At 42.4% G+C, this 17,676-nt stretch overlaps 1 protein-coding gene across 3 annotated transcripts in view; it reads left to right on the plus strand.

The window, feature by feature from the left end:
- Window positions 1-16,166, plus strand: part of VWC2 (von Willebrand factor C domain containing 2) — a 121,670-nt gene extending 105,504 nt beyond the window's left edge. For all 3 annotated transcript variants that reach the window (XM_082399305.1, XM_082399304.1, XM_082399306.1), the window contains one exon: window positions 13,636-16,166. In XM_082399305.1, the coding sequence (XP_082255431.1) occupies window positions 13,636-13,787 (152 nt within the window). In that variant the 3' untranslated portion in view covers window positions 13,788-16,166. The remainder of the gene's footprint in view (window positions 1-13,635) is intronic.
- The last annotated feature ends 1,510 nt before the right edge of the window (window positions 16,167-17,676 follow it).

Raw genomic sequence — 17,676 nt, forward strand, 5'->3', positions numbered from 1 at the left:
CTTCCCATAGAATCGAATTAGATAAAATCATCGAACAACCTTCCTGCTAAGGGCAAGTTTCTCTTACTTGAGCAGCCTGGGTTTCATGCCCAGGAGGTCACTTCTGTTCCCAAGTCTGTGACTTCTTCCAAAGTCACGTGTTAGCAGCTCCGGGGTGGACTTGATGAAAGTATAACTGGCAGTTCTGCTTCCTGGGTCTTCTTTCCTTTTCCTTTTTCTATCTGAGAGCCAGTTGTTAAATGCCTTCCAGACCATCACTAGATCTCCTTTCTTCTCTTTCCTCCTTAGGTTGAATCCTGGCTCATGTGACATAATAGGCAATGCTTGGTTTACTTTTCCTTATTTGTTCACAATAACTTAGTGTTGATCCATGTTGTCAGCTCTGCAGCTGTGGTTTAGACACTCACTGATTTCCCAAATCCAGTTCTTGTTCAGATATCAATTTATGTGTTGAAGAAGGCTAGGAAAACTGTGGTTTCAATACATTTTATTCTATTATGAGTATAGATTCTGTTCTAATTCATAACATTATTACTGATTGGAAAGCTTACCGTTCAATATTGATGAGACCCTCTCGGCCTTTGTACAAGCCCGATATGAGGGGCATCTGACCAATCCAGGAACCACCTCGGGGGTGTCTCAGAAGCTCATCCTAGTGCCTGGATGGCTGGGATGTATGGACAGACCAGCTATGTCGCTGTCCACACACGGAACTGCAAGGGAGACCAGATGTCCTTGGCCCGTGTACCTTTTGTTGCTGCCGGTGCATCATGGTGGGCTGTTCCCTCATTTCTGATCTCACAACGTTCACTTCATATCCACTGCTGACCTTGTGTATGTTTCAGGTGACTTTTTAGATACGTCAACTGAAAAAAATGCACAACCTGAAAGTTGGAATTATGCTTTATTTGGCAGACTTTCCCAGGACTTCAAGCCTGGAAGGTAGTAGCATCTCAGATAGCTCTGAAGGATGGCTCTGAAGAGGTAAGGGGGGGAGCCAAACATAGGGACCTTTGCAGCAAAGACCAGGCAGCTGGAACATCAAAAGATTACTATTTAAAGAAAACCAGCTATCTCAGGTTAAGGAATTTAGTGTTCTTCTATGTATGGGAAGATGCAAGAGTCTGGGCTCACTAAAATCATTCCTTTGATACACACCTTGACTACCTAGGGCCAGTATCCTGGTTTTCTCCATCCTGAATTCCCCTCAGGGCCCACTGTGGTCTGGGGTGGCCACAGTGGCTGATGGCTTGGAGACCCCAACATTCATTGTTTACTGGAAGGGCAGGTGACATTTTTTGGTCCACAGATATATTAATGGCATTTGGAAAAAGGCTATTTCCTGGAGCTGCCATTTCTTCCATTTTTTCAGGATGCTCCTTAGGTTTCTATTTTGAAGGTTAAACTTGATGACGTGCTGTAGTATTGAATAAAGCTAGGTCTAACTACCAGAGTAAGGTGATGAATCATTTAAACAGTCTGGCAACAGCGCCAGTGTTTCCCCACATAGGTGAATGTTTGTGCCTTGTGTGCGGGGATCAGAGGGAAACACAGACTGCAGAAGAAGGCGGAAGATGCTGGTAGAATCTGGGAGCTCGGGCATTAGACTGGCCCTTGAAGGAGGAGGTCCCAGGAGCTGAGACCTAGGGCCATCAAAGGGGAGGAAACCAGGAGGCAGCTGCAGGGTGGTAGCCTGGATGGAATCTGGGGACACACACGGGCATCCGTGTGGACACTGCTTGCGCCCTGATAGTGAGCAGTGTGTCCCAGGAGCTCCAACGCTCCCACACCAGCTTTCCACGGCGACCACTAAAACTGTATTGGGAGAAATGGTCTAAATTGGAAATAAATTAAAAACGTGATTTACATGTTTTAAAAATATTCCATTTGAATTCAAAAAGCCTTAGTAGGCCTTTGGCAACAGCAAATGGGTGCCCTGTGGTCGTCATTCACACTTGCAATTTTGAAACAGGCAGGCCAGCTGGCATGTTAGATTGTACCAGAAACGCTTGAGAGACAAATCCATGCTTTGCAAAAGAAAGTCTAATGTACAATCTCAGTCCTAGTCTCTTGATGTTTCTAGGTTTCAGCTTTCCCATCTCTGGGTTGAGGGAGTCTGAATAAAAGACCTCCCAGGTCTAATATCTGTGGTGCAAACATTCTCCACCTCAATTTGCCCACCCCGCATCTCCTGTAGGAACAAAGGGAAGGTAAGCAAAGCCAAGCAAGAGTTCCTAGCAATAAAGAACCACATACATTTACGCTGTACATATAATTTTCCTAATAATTGTTGGTCATATGTACTTGCTATAAACTGTGAAACTGAATCCTGATATAAATTATATCTTTACATAAATGGATAGACAACACATGCAAAATTGTGTTTAATTTGCTAAGGATAGAACCAGCAGGAAGACAAAAGAGCCTGTTCAAATACAGGGATGCACAGAATCATCTGGGAAAGGAATGCATATAGGAGATTGCCACATTCCATAACCTGCTGTCTGACTTTTTATAGATCAATAAATCCATAGCATCTCTGAGTCACCATCCCCACTCGCCTAAACAGTGAAAACGTCTGACCGATTTTTACAGGTTAACATCCTATCTTACAGGGCTACTTATCATCTTCTCCTTTCTCACTTGGGAATTGTTAGTGTCAACTGAAAAAAAAAAATGCACAACCTAAAAATTGAGAATTCTGCTTTATTTGGCAGACAAAACTGAGGACTTAAGCCCAGACAGGCTCTCAGGTAGCTCTGAGGGACTGCTCTGAAGAGGTAAGGGGGGGAGCCAGGATATACAGGAGTTTTGGCAACAAAGACCAGGTAGTAGGAACATCAAAGGATTGCTGTTAATTAAAGAAAACCAGACATCTCAGGTTAAGGAATTTAGCGCTTTTCTATGCACCTATGGGAAGGTGCAAGAGTCTGGGCTCACTGAAATCATCCCTTTGTTCTGCACCTCAGCTACCTGGGACCAGTGTCCTGTGCTTTCTCATCCCCAGGCTCCTTAGGGTGCACCGCTGGGGTGGGCTGCAGTGGCTGACGGCTGGATTGCGGGCACCCTGTTTCCATGCTGAGTTCCCTCAGGGCTCACCGTCAGGGAAGCTGTAATGTGATGGTTTGATGGTTTGATGATGCTTTGTTTACTGATGTGGCAGTGACATTTTTCATTCACACCATGATGGAGTGTGTGGAAAAACTCTCCCATTGAGATCAACTCTAAGGTTTGGATAAAATATACATGCATTTTTAAAAAAAAAAATGGTTTGAAGATATCAGAGTGCAAAGGACTTGGAGGTCTAGCTGTCAGAGAAAAGGCAGGCTCACTGAGCTAAGCTCCATACTCACCTCTCCAGTGTTTGCTCAGGGCATTTGCAGGATCTAGAGCAGGGACAGATGTCCTGCGGAAAGCCGTAGCCCAGGGTGGCAGCTTCTGGCTGAGCTGGGAGGTGGAAGTTGGTGTTGGGGCCGCCAGGGCGGCTGGGAACTGAGAGGGAGGCTGCATTTGAGAAGAGGAGGGAACCACAAAGAAGTGAGGCCAAAATTCTTCATGTAATTTTCCTTCAAGGCATTTGCAGACTGCAAAGCTGCAGTGTGCCAGGCAAGAGAAGCAGAACCCGAGCAGAAAGCAGCAGCTGGGTGGCTGGAGCTTGCAGAGACCTGCCAGGACTACAGTGCTGAGGAGAGCGTGTGGAGGGGCCCCAGCAAACAGCAGGAGTTTTCAGCCAAGACTTCAAGAAAGGCTGTGCCCTAGGAGTGAGGGGGGACTGGAAAAGACCAGCCCGAACAAAGCCTCAAATCCATTCGCGGCCAGATCACTGTAGCCCTCCTGTACTCTGTCAGCCAAAAGGCTCTATCCAGGGCCCGTACAATGTCGCTTTCACAGTATCTGTTATTTAATTCAAAATTGCCAGGCAAGCCAAGAAATACCAAATGACCCCAAACCAAGAGAAAAGCAAAATAGGAAATGAGAGACTCACAGGTTATCAAGATATGGTGACTATTTCAGAAGGTTTTTAAAGTAACAGGTTAACACGCACAAGAAGACAGAAGAAAAGTTGGAGAGTCTCACTGAGAACTGGGCGATACTGAAAAAGTTGAAACTGAAAAATGCAATAACAAATTAAGAATTCAGTAGACGGTTTGCTAAAAAGATGAGGCAGAGCAGAAGGGGGTATCACTGATCTAGAAGATGAATGCTGGGCTCCTGGCTGCCTGGGTCTCCCTCGCTGTCCTGCCATCCTGCTGTGCTGGGCTCTTCCTCAGTGCTTAGTCCCTGATGGGGGAGGAGGCGGTGCCCCCAGGCACCCACTTAGGCCTTTCTTCATTAACGCCCTGTCTTCTTGTGGCTCACCATTCCGTGTAGAAATCTAAAGCATGTTGGCAATTTACCCTTCTGTGTAGCCATGGCAGTTTTATTTTCATTGTGTCAATTCATTATTTAATTCTAAAACTGTAACTCAGTTGTACATGCCCTGAGTTCCAGCTCTGTGCTGCGTGCAGCGCTAGATGCTGTGATGACCCTCCCTTCTCCCTGGCGGGGAGACCCTGGGGGCCCCTGAGGGTGGCACTGTGACAGGCAGCTCTGCCGGAGACACAGGAGCACCCAGGAGGGACGCTTAATTACAGATGTCCCCGCAGGTTCAGGCTTGGTTTGGAATTTGTGAGCCTCAGCCCAGTTTATTGTCAGGTCAGTGGACACATGATATCATGGGCTGGATTGTGCTGGTGTCAACTGAAAATAAAAATGCACAACCTAAAAGTTGAGAGTTACGTTTTATTTGGAGGACAACACTGAGAACTTAAGCCCGGGACGCAGCCTGAGGGACTGCTCCAAAGAGGTAAGGGGGGAGCCAGGGTACATAGGGGTTTTTGCAAAAAAGACCAGGTAGTCGGAACATCAAAGGATTACTGTTAATTAAAGAAAACCAGGCATCTCAAGTTAAGGAATTTAGCACTTTTCTATGCATGGGAAGGTGCAAGAGTCTGGGCTCACTGAAATCATCCCTTTGATCTGCACCTCAGCCATCTGGGGCCAGTGTCCTATGCTTTCTCATCCTGAGTCCCCTCAGGGTACACTATTGGGGGTGGGCTGCAGTGGCTGACTGCTAGATGGCAGGCACCCTGTTTCCATCCTGAGTTCCCTCAGGGCTCACCGTCCAGGAGGCTGTAATGTGATGGCTTGATGGCTGCAACATCCTGTGTGTACTGATATGGCAGCGACATTTTTTCACTCACACTGGTAACTAGGGCAAAACTGGGGGTTTGACACAGACTCTGCATTTCGGGAGACTGGATGTGAGGCTCCTAAGGGGATGAGAGACCTCCTTGGTGTTGAGTCCCCCGCCAGCACCTCGGGTCCTGGGCTGGGCCTGATACAAGCTATTCTGACACTGCGAGTCAGTCACTGTGCAGGTGATGTGAACGAAAGGTGTGGACTCCTTGCCCTGAAGTCAGAGCAGCACAGAAAAGTTCAGGGTAGCAAACGCCCATCAACTGCCTGCTTGAACAACTGTTCCTCAGGCAAAAAAGGCATTATATGCTGTGCTCATTTTGAAATTAGCCATTTTTAACCTGAGCGTACTTGAGTAACAGCCAGGCCAGCAATAGAATTTAATGTATCAATAACTAGTTATGAGCCATGTGACTTGGACTAATGTTTATTCCCCTAAATCTCATTTCCATTTATAAAATTCTTCTGCATGCATCATATTTTTTAAAGTACCATATAAATATCAGATATTATAATTAGATTAAATAAGATTAAAAACTGTTTCTCTCTATTCCCCTACTTACTAATGAAGTCATATATATATATGTGTATATATATATATATATATATATATGGCTTTATTTGTCACTGAATAATTATAGTGACCAGAGTCTGCTTTTGTACATCAGGATTCTCTTCAGTAATTTATATTTTAGCTCATCAAGTTATCATATGTGGTTTTTTTTTTTCAAGTTTCTTAGTGGTTCTTGGGCTTCAAGTCTATAAATTTAAAGTAAGTGTTTCATGAAAATGAAAATACAACTACCGCACATCAAAACTTATGAGACCACAGCTAAAGTAGAACTGAAAGGGAAATTTATGGAACTAAATGCTTACATTAGAAAAGAGGAAAATTTTCGAATCAATAATGTAAATCACCAACTCAAGAAACTAGCAAAAGAAAATCAGGGACTTCCCTGGTGGCTCAATGGTTAAGAATCTGCCTACCAGTGCAGGGGACAGGGGTTTGATCCCTGGTCTGGGAAGATCCCACATGCTGCGGAGCAACTAAGCCTGTGCGCCACAGCTACTGAACCTGCGCTCTAGAGCAGGCATGCCGCAACTACTGAGCCCACACGCTGCAGCTACTGAAGCCCACGCACCTAAAGCCCATGCTCCACAACAAGAGAAGCCACCACAATGAGAAGCACGTGCACTGCAACCAAGAGTAGCCCCCGCTCGCCGCAACTAGAGAAAGCTCATGCACAGCAACAAAGACCAAGGCAGCCAAAATTAAATAAATAAATAAATAAATAAATAAATTTATAAAAAATAGAAAAAGAAAAGCAAACAAACTGAAAGTAATAGAAAGAATAAAATAGTAATGATAAAAACAAAACAAGTCAATAAAACTGCAAACAGAAATTCAGTTGTGAAAATTAATGAAATAAAAAGGTGGTTTTTTTAAAGATCAACAAAACTGATCAACCCTTAACATGACACAGGAAAAAAAATAGAGAAGATGCAAATTACTAATATTAAGAATAAAACAGGAGATGTCATTACAGATCCCACAGAAATTAAAAGGATAATAAAGGAATACTAACAGTTCTACACACATAAATTTAACAATTTAGAGGATATGAACCAACTCCTTGAAAAATATGAGCTGCCTCAACTTACCCAATATGAGACAGATAATCTTGTATGAAAGCTACTAAGGAAATTGAATTCATAATTTTAAAAGTCCCTTCAAAACTCCAGGTCCTGATGTTTTCATTGGAGAAAAATACCAGACATTTAAAGAACTAATATCACTTCTATAAAATCTTCCAACAAGAGGAGGAAATACTTCCCAACCCATTCTATGAAGTCAGTGTCACCCTGATACCAAAACTAAACAAAGACAATATTTTAAAAAGTACAAACCAATATCTTTAATAAATAAACAGCATTTCTTAACATTTCTTATTAGCAAATCAAATACATCAATATATAAAAATAATTTTATATTATGACCACAAGGGATTTTTTTCCCCAGGAATGCAAAGTTGGCTCAAAAATCAATCAGTAGGGTTTCCAGTCACCTCTCCATCCTAAAAACAAGTAAAAAGCTCAACAAATGGAAAAATCGGTAACACTTCTTAGATCCATCAGAGAAGTAAGGTCACAAAGCAAATTGAATCTCCCTAAAATTTGGAGACACGTAGAGACAGATGTAGAGAATCAAACTCACCAGAGCAGAGACCTCCATGCAAATCAGCGCCGGGGCAGGAAAACCTAACCTGTACGCGACGAATTGCTGAGTCAAAACCCCGGGGGTCCCAGACATGGAGGGTCTGCACAGTTACGTGAACTTTGACATCTTTTCACAGAAGAAGGGGGTACGTATCCTTTTTGAAATATTTCAGAACATTCTATTCTTTTAAAAAAGTTCTGATCTCAGGAGAAACTTGACCAGAGCCTAACCTGCTGAGGTTTCACCAAAGCACAGTTGAAGTGGGGGAAGGGAAATACCCAACTCCAGCCCCCGGAGCCATCCGTACAACCAAGGGGGAAGGTGGGGGGCTAAGAAACACTTGTGAAGCTCACAATCCAGAAGCAAATACGAAAAGATTAAGACGTAATAATGGGACTGAGAACCCTCCCGCCACCTCGCTGTCAGGGTTACTAAAGTTCTATTTAGAGTAGTTCCTCTTCCCCAGTGCATCATGGGTAACCATTCAAAACGAAATTAACGAGGTACACTAAAAGGCAAAAAACAAACAAACAGTTTGAAGAGACCAGAACCAGAGTCAGATAGGACATGTTGGAATTATCAAACCAGAATTTTAAAATAATTATGATTGAGAATGCAAATAAACTGACTGCTGATTAGAATGTAAATTTCATAGTTACTCTGGTAAACAGTTTGGCAGTTTCTCATAAAACTGAACCTACAACTGCTGTAGGCTCCAGTAATTGCACTTCTGGGCTCTCATCTCAGAGAAATGAAGATTATGTTCACACAAAACACGTACGTGAATTTTTATAGCAGCTTTATCCTTGATAGACAAAAAACTGGGAAAAAATCCAAAATGTTCATCAGTAGGTGCATGGATAAAGTGGGGTCCATCCATAGCATGGAAACATCTTCTCTGTAAAAGGAATGAACCATTGGTACTTTCGACAACTTGGCAGGGTCCCAAGGGTATTATGCTGAATTTAAAAAGCCAACCTGAGAAGTTCACTTACTGTTCCATTCCACATATATAACATTCTTTTAATGACAAAACTATAGATATGAAAAGGATAGTGATTTCCAGGGTTAGGGTTGGGGGGGTGGGAAGGGTGATAATAGTGACTCTGAAAGGAGGCATGAGGGTGATCTCAGCGGTGATGGAAAGGTTCTGGATCTTGGTCTGGTGATGGTCACACAAAACTACGCATATGATAAAATGACACAGGTGTGCACACACCCACTGTACCTGTCAGTGTACCTAACAAAACCAGGGAGGACCCACTGGTTTTGTGCTATAACTATGTAAGATGTAACTTGGGAAAACTGAGTGAAAGGCACATGGGTTCTCCCTGTAGTACCAAATTCCTGGTTTGACTGGAATCTATAACTTCAAAATAAAAAATTTTTAAAGTAATATGGTTCATAGGAAAATAATTGTGTGTGTGTGTGTGTACACACACATATTCAGAGGGAGTTGGGTACAAGAGTCTCATAATTTGGTTAATTTATAGGAACATTGCTTTTAAGATGGAAGATTTAGAAATTTTCAGTAATTGGAATTTGTTATAGAAATATCAATAGGTTGTAGAAATTATATTTTAGTGAAATGTTCATAATTTACCAAACACTTTTATGTGGTTTTGATTCAAAAAGAATTTACAAAGTACAGGAGCAGTAACTTTGTGGAACTATATCATAAGTAAATATTTGAAGCAGGAAAAAATAGCAACAGTGGATATAATTCTAAAAGTCATGTGAATAACCCTCTACTCAGACTAAAATCATTTTAGATGAAGAAAGCTTACTTTTCTTCTTTTTTTTTAATTGCAGTATAGTTGATTCACAGTGTTGTGTTAGTTTCAGGTGTACAGCACAGTGATTCAGTTATATATCTATGAAGAAAGCTTATTTTATAAATTCTTCAAGGGTCAACACTTGTACAGCCTAACTCTGTGTCACTGATACGACCACACAGAGAAAAGAGTTAAGTGACTTTTGAACAAAATGCACGAATTTGGAACACAGTTCCCTCTCCCCTCCTTTCAGTCTTGCCACATCAGACAAAAGTGTCCCCACGTGGTGTCCAAGCCTACACAGACAGTTCTACAAGGGGTTAGGAAAGGGGTTATAACATAATCCAGATGCAGCAACGGTCAAAATTTTACAAATTACGTCATAGTAAAATCTCTTACCAGGAATAATTACTCTTTTTTAATCACAGGCCTGGGAGACAAATACCTGACAGTCCAGATGCTTGTAGCACCTTCGACCTGAGTTTAATCCGAAACTGAGGCTCAGTGAAGACCCAGAATCAGGGTTTCTTCTCACTATTCATTAAGCAGTAATAAGGAGATGACTTTATATATAAGTATTTTGAAAGCTTATGAAACAAACACTTTCTTATATGAGACAAAGTGTAAATTGTTGCTTTCTACCTCTAGGATTAGGTGTTTTTGTTGAACACTTGGTGTTTTTGTTGGATTTTGCTTTTCTTCGTGAATACAGATTTTACTAATACACTACCAGCACTTTCTTGTGAGCCTCACTTTACCATATCTCTTCCTTGCCTGAAGCAAATGATAATAAATGCTCTCAGTATTTAAGCATTTCCTATACACGGCGGGGGGTTTGGGAGGCTGGTTTCCAAATGCCCACTGACCTTGCTTGTGACGGGGACACAGGGGCGCTGCCTCACAAGAGCCCTGTGTACGGATGTGAAGTGACCCTCTGGGACATATTTTTAAGTGAAAAAAGCTGAGTACATAGAGTTAGGAGTATGCTACCTTTTATGAAAGACGAATAAATAATAATTTGCTTATTCTTTTAAAGAAAGTTACACTAGGGGATACATAAGAGCTAGTGAAGCTGGTCATCACAGCGGCTGGGGTGGGAGAGCACAGTGAGACAAACAAGCCTCATGCTATACACCACGGTTCATACGGCCACGCGGAGAGAAGAGCTGGGTGACTTTTGAACAAAGGACACCGACTGTAAGAACTAAGAAAATCTTACTGTTAGGTAGGAATAGCACTTACGGTGTCATTTTAAAACTCTTTTACGTAACTGTGAGAGAGAGGAAATAGGTGAATATGCTGGTGATTTTAATAAACAAGAGTCTCAGTGGAAGAGGAGGTACATAATTTAAAATCTAAGTAAAGTTAAGCAGAGAGTTAATAGGATCAATTACTTAAATAAATATGTTCAATTTGAAGTGTTTCATTGTAAGAGAAACGATGTACACATATAAAATCTAAGAAGAAAGAATTATGAATCCTAATAATGTCAACCCACAATTTAAAACCTGTGTGTGTGTGTGTGTGTGTCCCCACCTGTGCCCACTGAGAGGGGCTGCATGCAGTGACACCCCAGTAATAATGAGCACTTGCAATAATCTGGCCTTGGATCCTCAATATTCCTCTCCACCAAAGGAATCTGAGCCCCTCGGAGAAAAGGCTTATTCCAGATATGGGCAAAGTGAGCTGAAAATGCGTTGTTGGCACAGATGTGGAGGAGGCTGGTAGCAGCTGAGGGAGTGTGTCTGAAGGACAGGGGAGCGGCCTAAAGCTGGGGCCACTCGAAAGCCGAATTGGGACAATTTGAATGTAAAAAAGAATAAAGACTGCAGTGGTTGCAAATCATTGAAAAAGAAAGATCTAAAGTCCTACAGTGAATTAAAAAATAGACATAAGTTAATACTAATAAAAACTCATTAGAAGTGACTACTACAATGACATAGATTAATTCAGGCAAGAGGGATAGGAATTGTTGAATAACTTAAGGGCAGAAGTATACTATCTATTCTAGTTTAATCCTCAGGACCCCAGTGAGGAATGGCATTCCCATTCTGCAGATGAGGCCATTAAGGCTCAGAACAATGAAATCCCTTAGTCCAAGATCTCATAACTAGTAAGTAGTGGTACCAATCCAGATTTTTCTGAAGAGGAGACAGGTAAGTCTCCATGAATATCTATAGCTAAAGGTACAGGTTTTCTGGGCAATTATGGAGTGCCCTCTATGTGCAAAGCACACTGATAAATATTAGGGCAAATTAGAAGGCGATTGGACCCTCAAATTAAACTCTGAAAAAGATAAAAAGAAACAAAGAAAAAAGCACACCAAAGAGACCTGGTGTCAACTGTCAAAGTCAGGGCATCCCAGGAGCTGAGTGGGACCAGTGCTCACAGGGTGGGTCCCACCTGGAGCTGCTGCTGTGGCCCTTTGGCCTCTGACCTCACAGAGCCGAGGACACGGTCCAAGGCCGAGGAACAGGAGGTGGGCTGGGTGGGGGGTTTGGAGATCAGGAACCTCCTGTTGGCCTACAGGTGGGGAGGGTCTGGAGTTCAAGTATCCTGATTCACCAAAGCTGATGCAGGAGTGACTTTACCACCAACACAGCCATCACGTGGGACCGAAGAGGCAGTGGTTCCAGGCGTGTGAGCGTGGAGTGTCAGCAACCTGCAGAGACCACTACCCTCTGGAAACCCAGGAGCAGCGCTCAAGAGAGAAAACCGGGTTGGATCTGTGTTTGAGGTCCTCCTCTGCTGAATGACTGTTAATGCTTCGAGGTCTTGGGGAGACAGGCGGGGGTCGGGGGGGAATCTAGGGCGGGTCTGAGTGGAGGGGCCCGAGGAAAGCGGAGTTCCTGGTGGGAGAAGGGGCGGTACCCGGGGGTGAGGTCTCCAGAGCCACCTTCAGGAGCCCTGATCCTCGCCACTTGGCTGACACAGAAGACAAAGCCACTGAAGCATGACTTACTCTGCTTAGAATTATTCTGACTAGAATTACAAAAAAGTCAGTTTTTATCCTAGAGTTTTGGTGGATTCATTTATTTTTTTAAATTTTGTAGATGAACATTTTTCATCTCTTTGATGACTTGATAGTGTCATTGGACGTGCTTTGGTGTGAGCACGTTATCAAAGGCTGTAGAAGCAAAGGAGGGAGGATGAGCGTGAGAGCCCTGTGTTCCAGGCTGCGGTAAGGACCGATGTCTCCGTTCCAGAGAAAGGTCTGGAGGCTGAGCGGTTGTTCCCATATGGCTGAGGGTATGAACTGTAACACAGAAACCATTTGTTTCAACCGAAAAAACTCACCCTGGAAATCTCCCCGATATCCATTTCTTCGTGTCCTGGATTTTACACGGAATAAGATGCACATGTGGCACCTTTGTTGGTGGAGAAGCTGACAGGTGATGTTGATCAAGAATCGAGGGGTCTTCAGTTCTCAAGGAAGACTGTTGACGATGTACCCCTGGCTCATGCTGAGACAGTGCCTCTCAAAGTGTGGCCCCAGGCCGGCATCACCATCACCTGGGCACTTGTTATCCAAGCAGATTCCCTGGTCACAGCCCAAACCTGAGTCAGAAGTGCTAGGGCGTGGGACCACTAACCAGTGTTTCTAGAGCCGTCCAGGTGGTTATTCCATAAGCTGACCTTTGAAACCTGCTCTAAGTGGTGGTGACACTGGATTTATGTCACTTCAAGCAATTCGCTTGTTTCTGCTCTCTCTCCTAATAAGCCTGGTTCTCTGAAAGTCCCCGTTAATCAAGTTTTTCTATGATTACTTGGAATTAATTGACTCAAACGATTGCAGATCCGGCCCATGTAGAAGGCCCCCGAATTGAAAATCACAGTTGGTGAAAAACACAGGATTGTCATTCATAAAAATTTTATTTTTTTAATTTCTTTAAACTTTTTATTTTATATTTGAGTATAGCCAGTTAACAATGTTGTGATTTAAAAAAATAAAGCAAAAAAAAAAAGCAATGTTGTGATAGTTTCAGGTGCACAGCAAAGTGACTCAGCCATACATATACATGTATCCATTCTCCAAACTCCCCTCCCATCCAGGCTGCCACATAACACTGAGCAGAGTTCCCTGTGCTATACAGTAGGTCCTTGTTGGTTACCCATTTTAAATATAGCAGTGTGTACATGTCCATTGATTCCAAACCCCCTGAATATCCCTTCCCCCTCTGGAAACCTAAGTTCATTCTCTAAGTCTGTGAGTCTGTTTCTGTTTTGTAAATAAGTTCATTTGTGTCATTTTAAATAACATGGCTTTCATTTCAGGAAAAAAGTGGGAACACTTCACAGTCCTGAAATGGTAACTTTTTCACTGTCCTTCCTGAAAGGGAGTGGATAAAACATGCAGGGTAAAGCTAACTCCCTAATCAAGTCCAACCTGTTTCTTCTTTCCAGGCCCAAACTGCTTTGCCGAGACCGCTGTCATCCCCGCTGGGAGGGAAGTGAAGACGGACGAGTGCACCGTCTGCCACTGCACCTACGAGGAGGGCACCTGGAGGATTGAGAGGCAGGCCATGTGCACCAGGCACGAGTGCCGGCAGATGTAGGACTGGCCGCACGGACCACAGATGTTTTCTAGGATCCTTTCCCGATCTATCTGAACGTTCTGGATGCCTCTGGGAAATATCGACCGAAAGGAGCAGACTTTTGATGAGGAATCGTGGAAAACTGTTGGTACTTTTTCTTTTCTTGGTCACAACAACTGCAGGAGAAGGAAATGGACATATTTCAAAACATCGACAAGAACTTTGGGCAAAAAAGTCCACTTCTAAATAAATGTGCTATTTTCACAGTAAGTACACTAAAGTACACTATTATATATGAAATGTATTTCTATAATCCCTCTATTAGAGAGCTTCTATAAATGTTTTCTATAGATACAGATTAAAAATGCTGTGTTGTCAACTGTCCTCGCTGCGTACCTGCATTTCTTCTGCATTTCTGATTCCATCACATGATATTATTTGTGGTCGCTGATTCTCCGTCGAATCTTGGAATAGTGCACCCATTAATGGATCATAAGATAAGGGAACTGATTTTCCCTGAGATCCTCTCCAAATTCTCTTTCATTACAGAGAGATATATAGTGTCGATCCTTAGAAGATCCAGTCGAATTCACACAAATATAATATTTCCTTCTTGTAACTTACTGCTTTTAGTATCTCCATTCTCAGTCATTTGGGAGATGCAGGTACAAAGATAACTAATACACGCTTTTTCTGTTCATTCAAAGCTCCCACGTCGTGGGCCACTGATGGATGCACGCAGATATTTCATTTTCACTTACTTGACTTTCTCTTCTAAACATGACTTTACATCATGCACCAAACTGAGGAACAGGATAGACTGGATTATTTGCATCATTGGGACCTCATGCGGAAGCACACAGTCAAATAGGGGAACCCCTGTTTCTCTGGAGGAGAGGTGAGGGAAACTGAACCCCTGAACAAGTCTATACCTGCAATCTACGTGTGGCACGGACATCCCACCTCCCTAGTCCATGGACTTGTGGTTCTCCTGGGGATGATCCTCTCTCCTACACGGCAGGCACAGTCCAATCCTGAATGAGAGCCCTGCATTAGTCACTGTGCCAGAGCCCAGTGAGAAAGCATTTCTGTTGAATGTATTAAAACAACAGCGCTGAAGGTCACAGGCAACGTTCCTGGAGTTACAGGTCACTCCAAACCAACTCCACTTCTCTTCATTTGGATAAAAGAAGCCACTGCTAATCCCGTTGATCTGATCAGTGCATGTTATAGAATATTTCTGCCTTTATCAATCACATCAACACCTGACACATTGATGAAAAAGGTAGTCAGAGTTTTAATAGGTTTAGGGAGAAAAGGCAGAACTACGGTCACTATTTAATGCCCTTAAAGCTTTTCCCCCATACATTTATTGATTCCAAAATTTTGAATTAAGCATTTAAGTACAAATTATTGTGACCACAAAAAAAGGAATAAATCATGGTTTCTTGCCTTCATGGACTTTTGGCCTCTGGTGCAACACAAATAAGAAATCACTGTGCATCATGGTGGGAGCTGAACTAGAGGTCAGCAAAGGGTGGTCAGAGAGGCTTCATTCCATACAGAAGAAATCATTTAGTCATTAACGTTTGAATAATACCCAAGAAAAATGGATACTTTTGTCATCAATAAAATGTTGACCCATTGTGGACTTTAGTAACTGCAAAGCCACCACTAACTGAATCCTCAAGAAATTTACATATGCTTATATTTTTTATCTTGTTTATCAAGAACACCTTGGGCCAAATGGGCTCTGCACACAGCTTTCCATGCAAATCCTCAGGGGAATGCCATCTAGACACTCTCAGGTGTGATCAGCTTTCCAGAACTTACTTTTTGGTATTAAAGGCTACTAGAAATCAGCCATCTCTCCATCATCCAAGGGAAGATTTTTATGAGCCGAGGTTATATCAAGGTATGATTTTGTCAACAAATGGCCCCAGCCTCCTGGGGAGGTGGGTCAGCGGGGATGTCTCAGCACACAAGCAGCCTCTTCTCACCCCAGCAGACATGCTGCAACTAGAGAGACCCCATCAAGGGGCCCCAGAGTCTCCCTGCTCCCCTTGGTGATGTCACCACTCCCAGGTGGGCAGTGAGCTTGGAAATCACAGTGATGGCTCCTCAAACGTGGTGAGAATTCCAGGAAACCTGGTATTTTGTTGCACAGAGAGCGTGAACCTGACACCATCCTGTGAAACTGTCTAAACTCGTGTGACCCACCCTTGTCCCAGGCATGCTCCAGGCTGGAGCCCCAGGGCCGTTATTACAGTAAAGTAACCCCCGCCCCTCCTCTTTCTACATAAGGACGATACATAACCAAACACAGGGCAGAACCTGGATTATGATACTATGATACTATTTGATTGTTGTCCAAGAGAAACATGTGATTCTCAGGTTCTTTATTTCATGCTGTCGATATTAGACTTTATTTCATGCTGTCGATATTAGACTTTCACATCCATAAAGTATATTGGGGGAAATTTTGGTTTCCTCCTCTCTTTCCATAGAACATTTTGCTGAGATTCCTAATGATGAAACTGCTCTAACAGAGCAAAGTATGGGTCCAAGTTATTGATTTCAAAATACAGTTTTGACATAGTACTGAAAAGGGAGCCTCAAAATTCTAGTGCAGAAGTGATTAGAGAGCCATAATTCTTAAAATGCAAATAGGCCTGCTCCATGAGTACCTAATAAATGTTGTTGAATGGTTTATTCAAGTGAAAAAAAAGGAAACCATGCTTACCAATGTATTACATGAATTTATTTCAAACTATTAAACCTATATCAATATCTGAAAACCTGAAGCTACTTGTATAAGCAATAGTGATTCTGGAATTTTCTAATCTGATGTTTTAGATTTTCAAATTAGATTCATTCTTTCAGTCACAGGCTCTTTCCTTGGTGGATGGATCCATCAGTACTTGTACATTTCACAGAAGTTCGTATTTCACTACTGCACACAACAAACGTTAGCTGCACCCTTAGCCACATGCCAGAGTCTGCAGTACAGATGGAGGTGTCAGCGTATTCTTGACCTCAAGGAATTTATATGCCTTGAAACTCACATTTGATTAGTTTCTTTTCAATCTTTTCATACCTTCAATGTCTTCATCTCCTGTATGCAATAAAACATAAAGAGACAAATTCTTATACATTTTAAAATTTGTGGCATCATGAATAAGCTTAATAAGCTCTTCTTTTCACTCCCCCAATGTAAGTGTTGTATGTGTACAATGTTAAAAAATGTCCAAAAAATTTCAGAGAATTCAGATGTTTTTGATTTTTTTGTTTTGATTTTAAGCATTGAAATGGACTTTTTAATGTGTCCATTAGTTGAAACATGAAAAATACAGTTTCCAACAAGCATTATTGAAAACTGCATCGATTATTTTGAATATAGATTACTGAAACATAGAGAAAACAAAAGTATAGATACAAGCCAAATTAGCAAATATTAACAACTCACTCTATTTGCTTTAATAGGCGAGAGAGCAAGTCTGCTTTTTATTAATTTTAAAAAGTCAGATGTTATTGTGTTGTACTGGAGGACACATCTGACTTTTTAGAATTAATAAAAAATTAACAAAGGTGACCTAGATGTCATCCCATTGGCACAAGGGGACAGTTCCAGGTGTCCCAATTAGTGGGCACCATTGGTGACAGCATATGGCTTCTCTGGCCAATATAATTTGCAACATAATGTTCTTACTAGACCTGCCCACTTACTAGCACTCCGATGGCTGATGCAGTCATTTTTCCTGAATAATCTGGTTTAGAGCGAGCAACTCACTTATTCTAGATTAAATGCATTTTTACGGTTCGTACTTTTCACATTCCAGCTGCCACTCCTTATGGTTCCACAGTAGAACTGTTCCATGCTCCTCACTCCAAAGCAACCTCCCCAGTCTAC

The sequence above is a fragment of the Balaenoptera borealis genome (genome assembly GCF_965194805.1).
Source record: "Balaenoptera borealis genome assembly, chromosome: 7".
In the NCBI taxonomy this organism is placed as follows: Eukaryota; Metazoa; Chordata; class Mammalia; order Artiodactyla; family Balaenopteridae; genus Balaenoptera; species Balaenoptera borealis.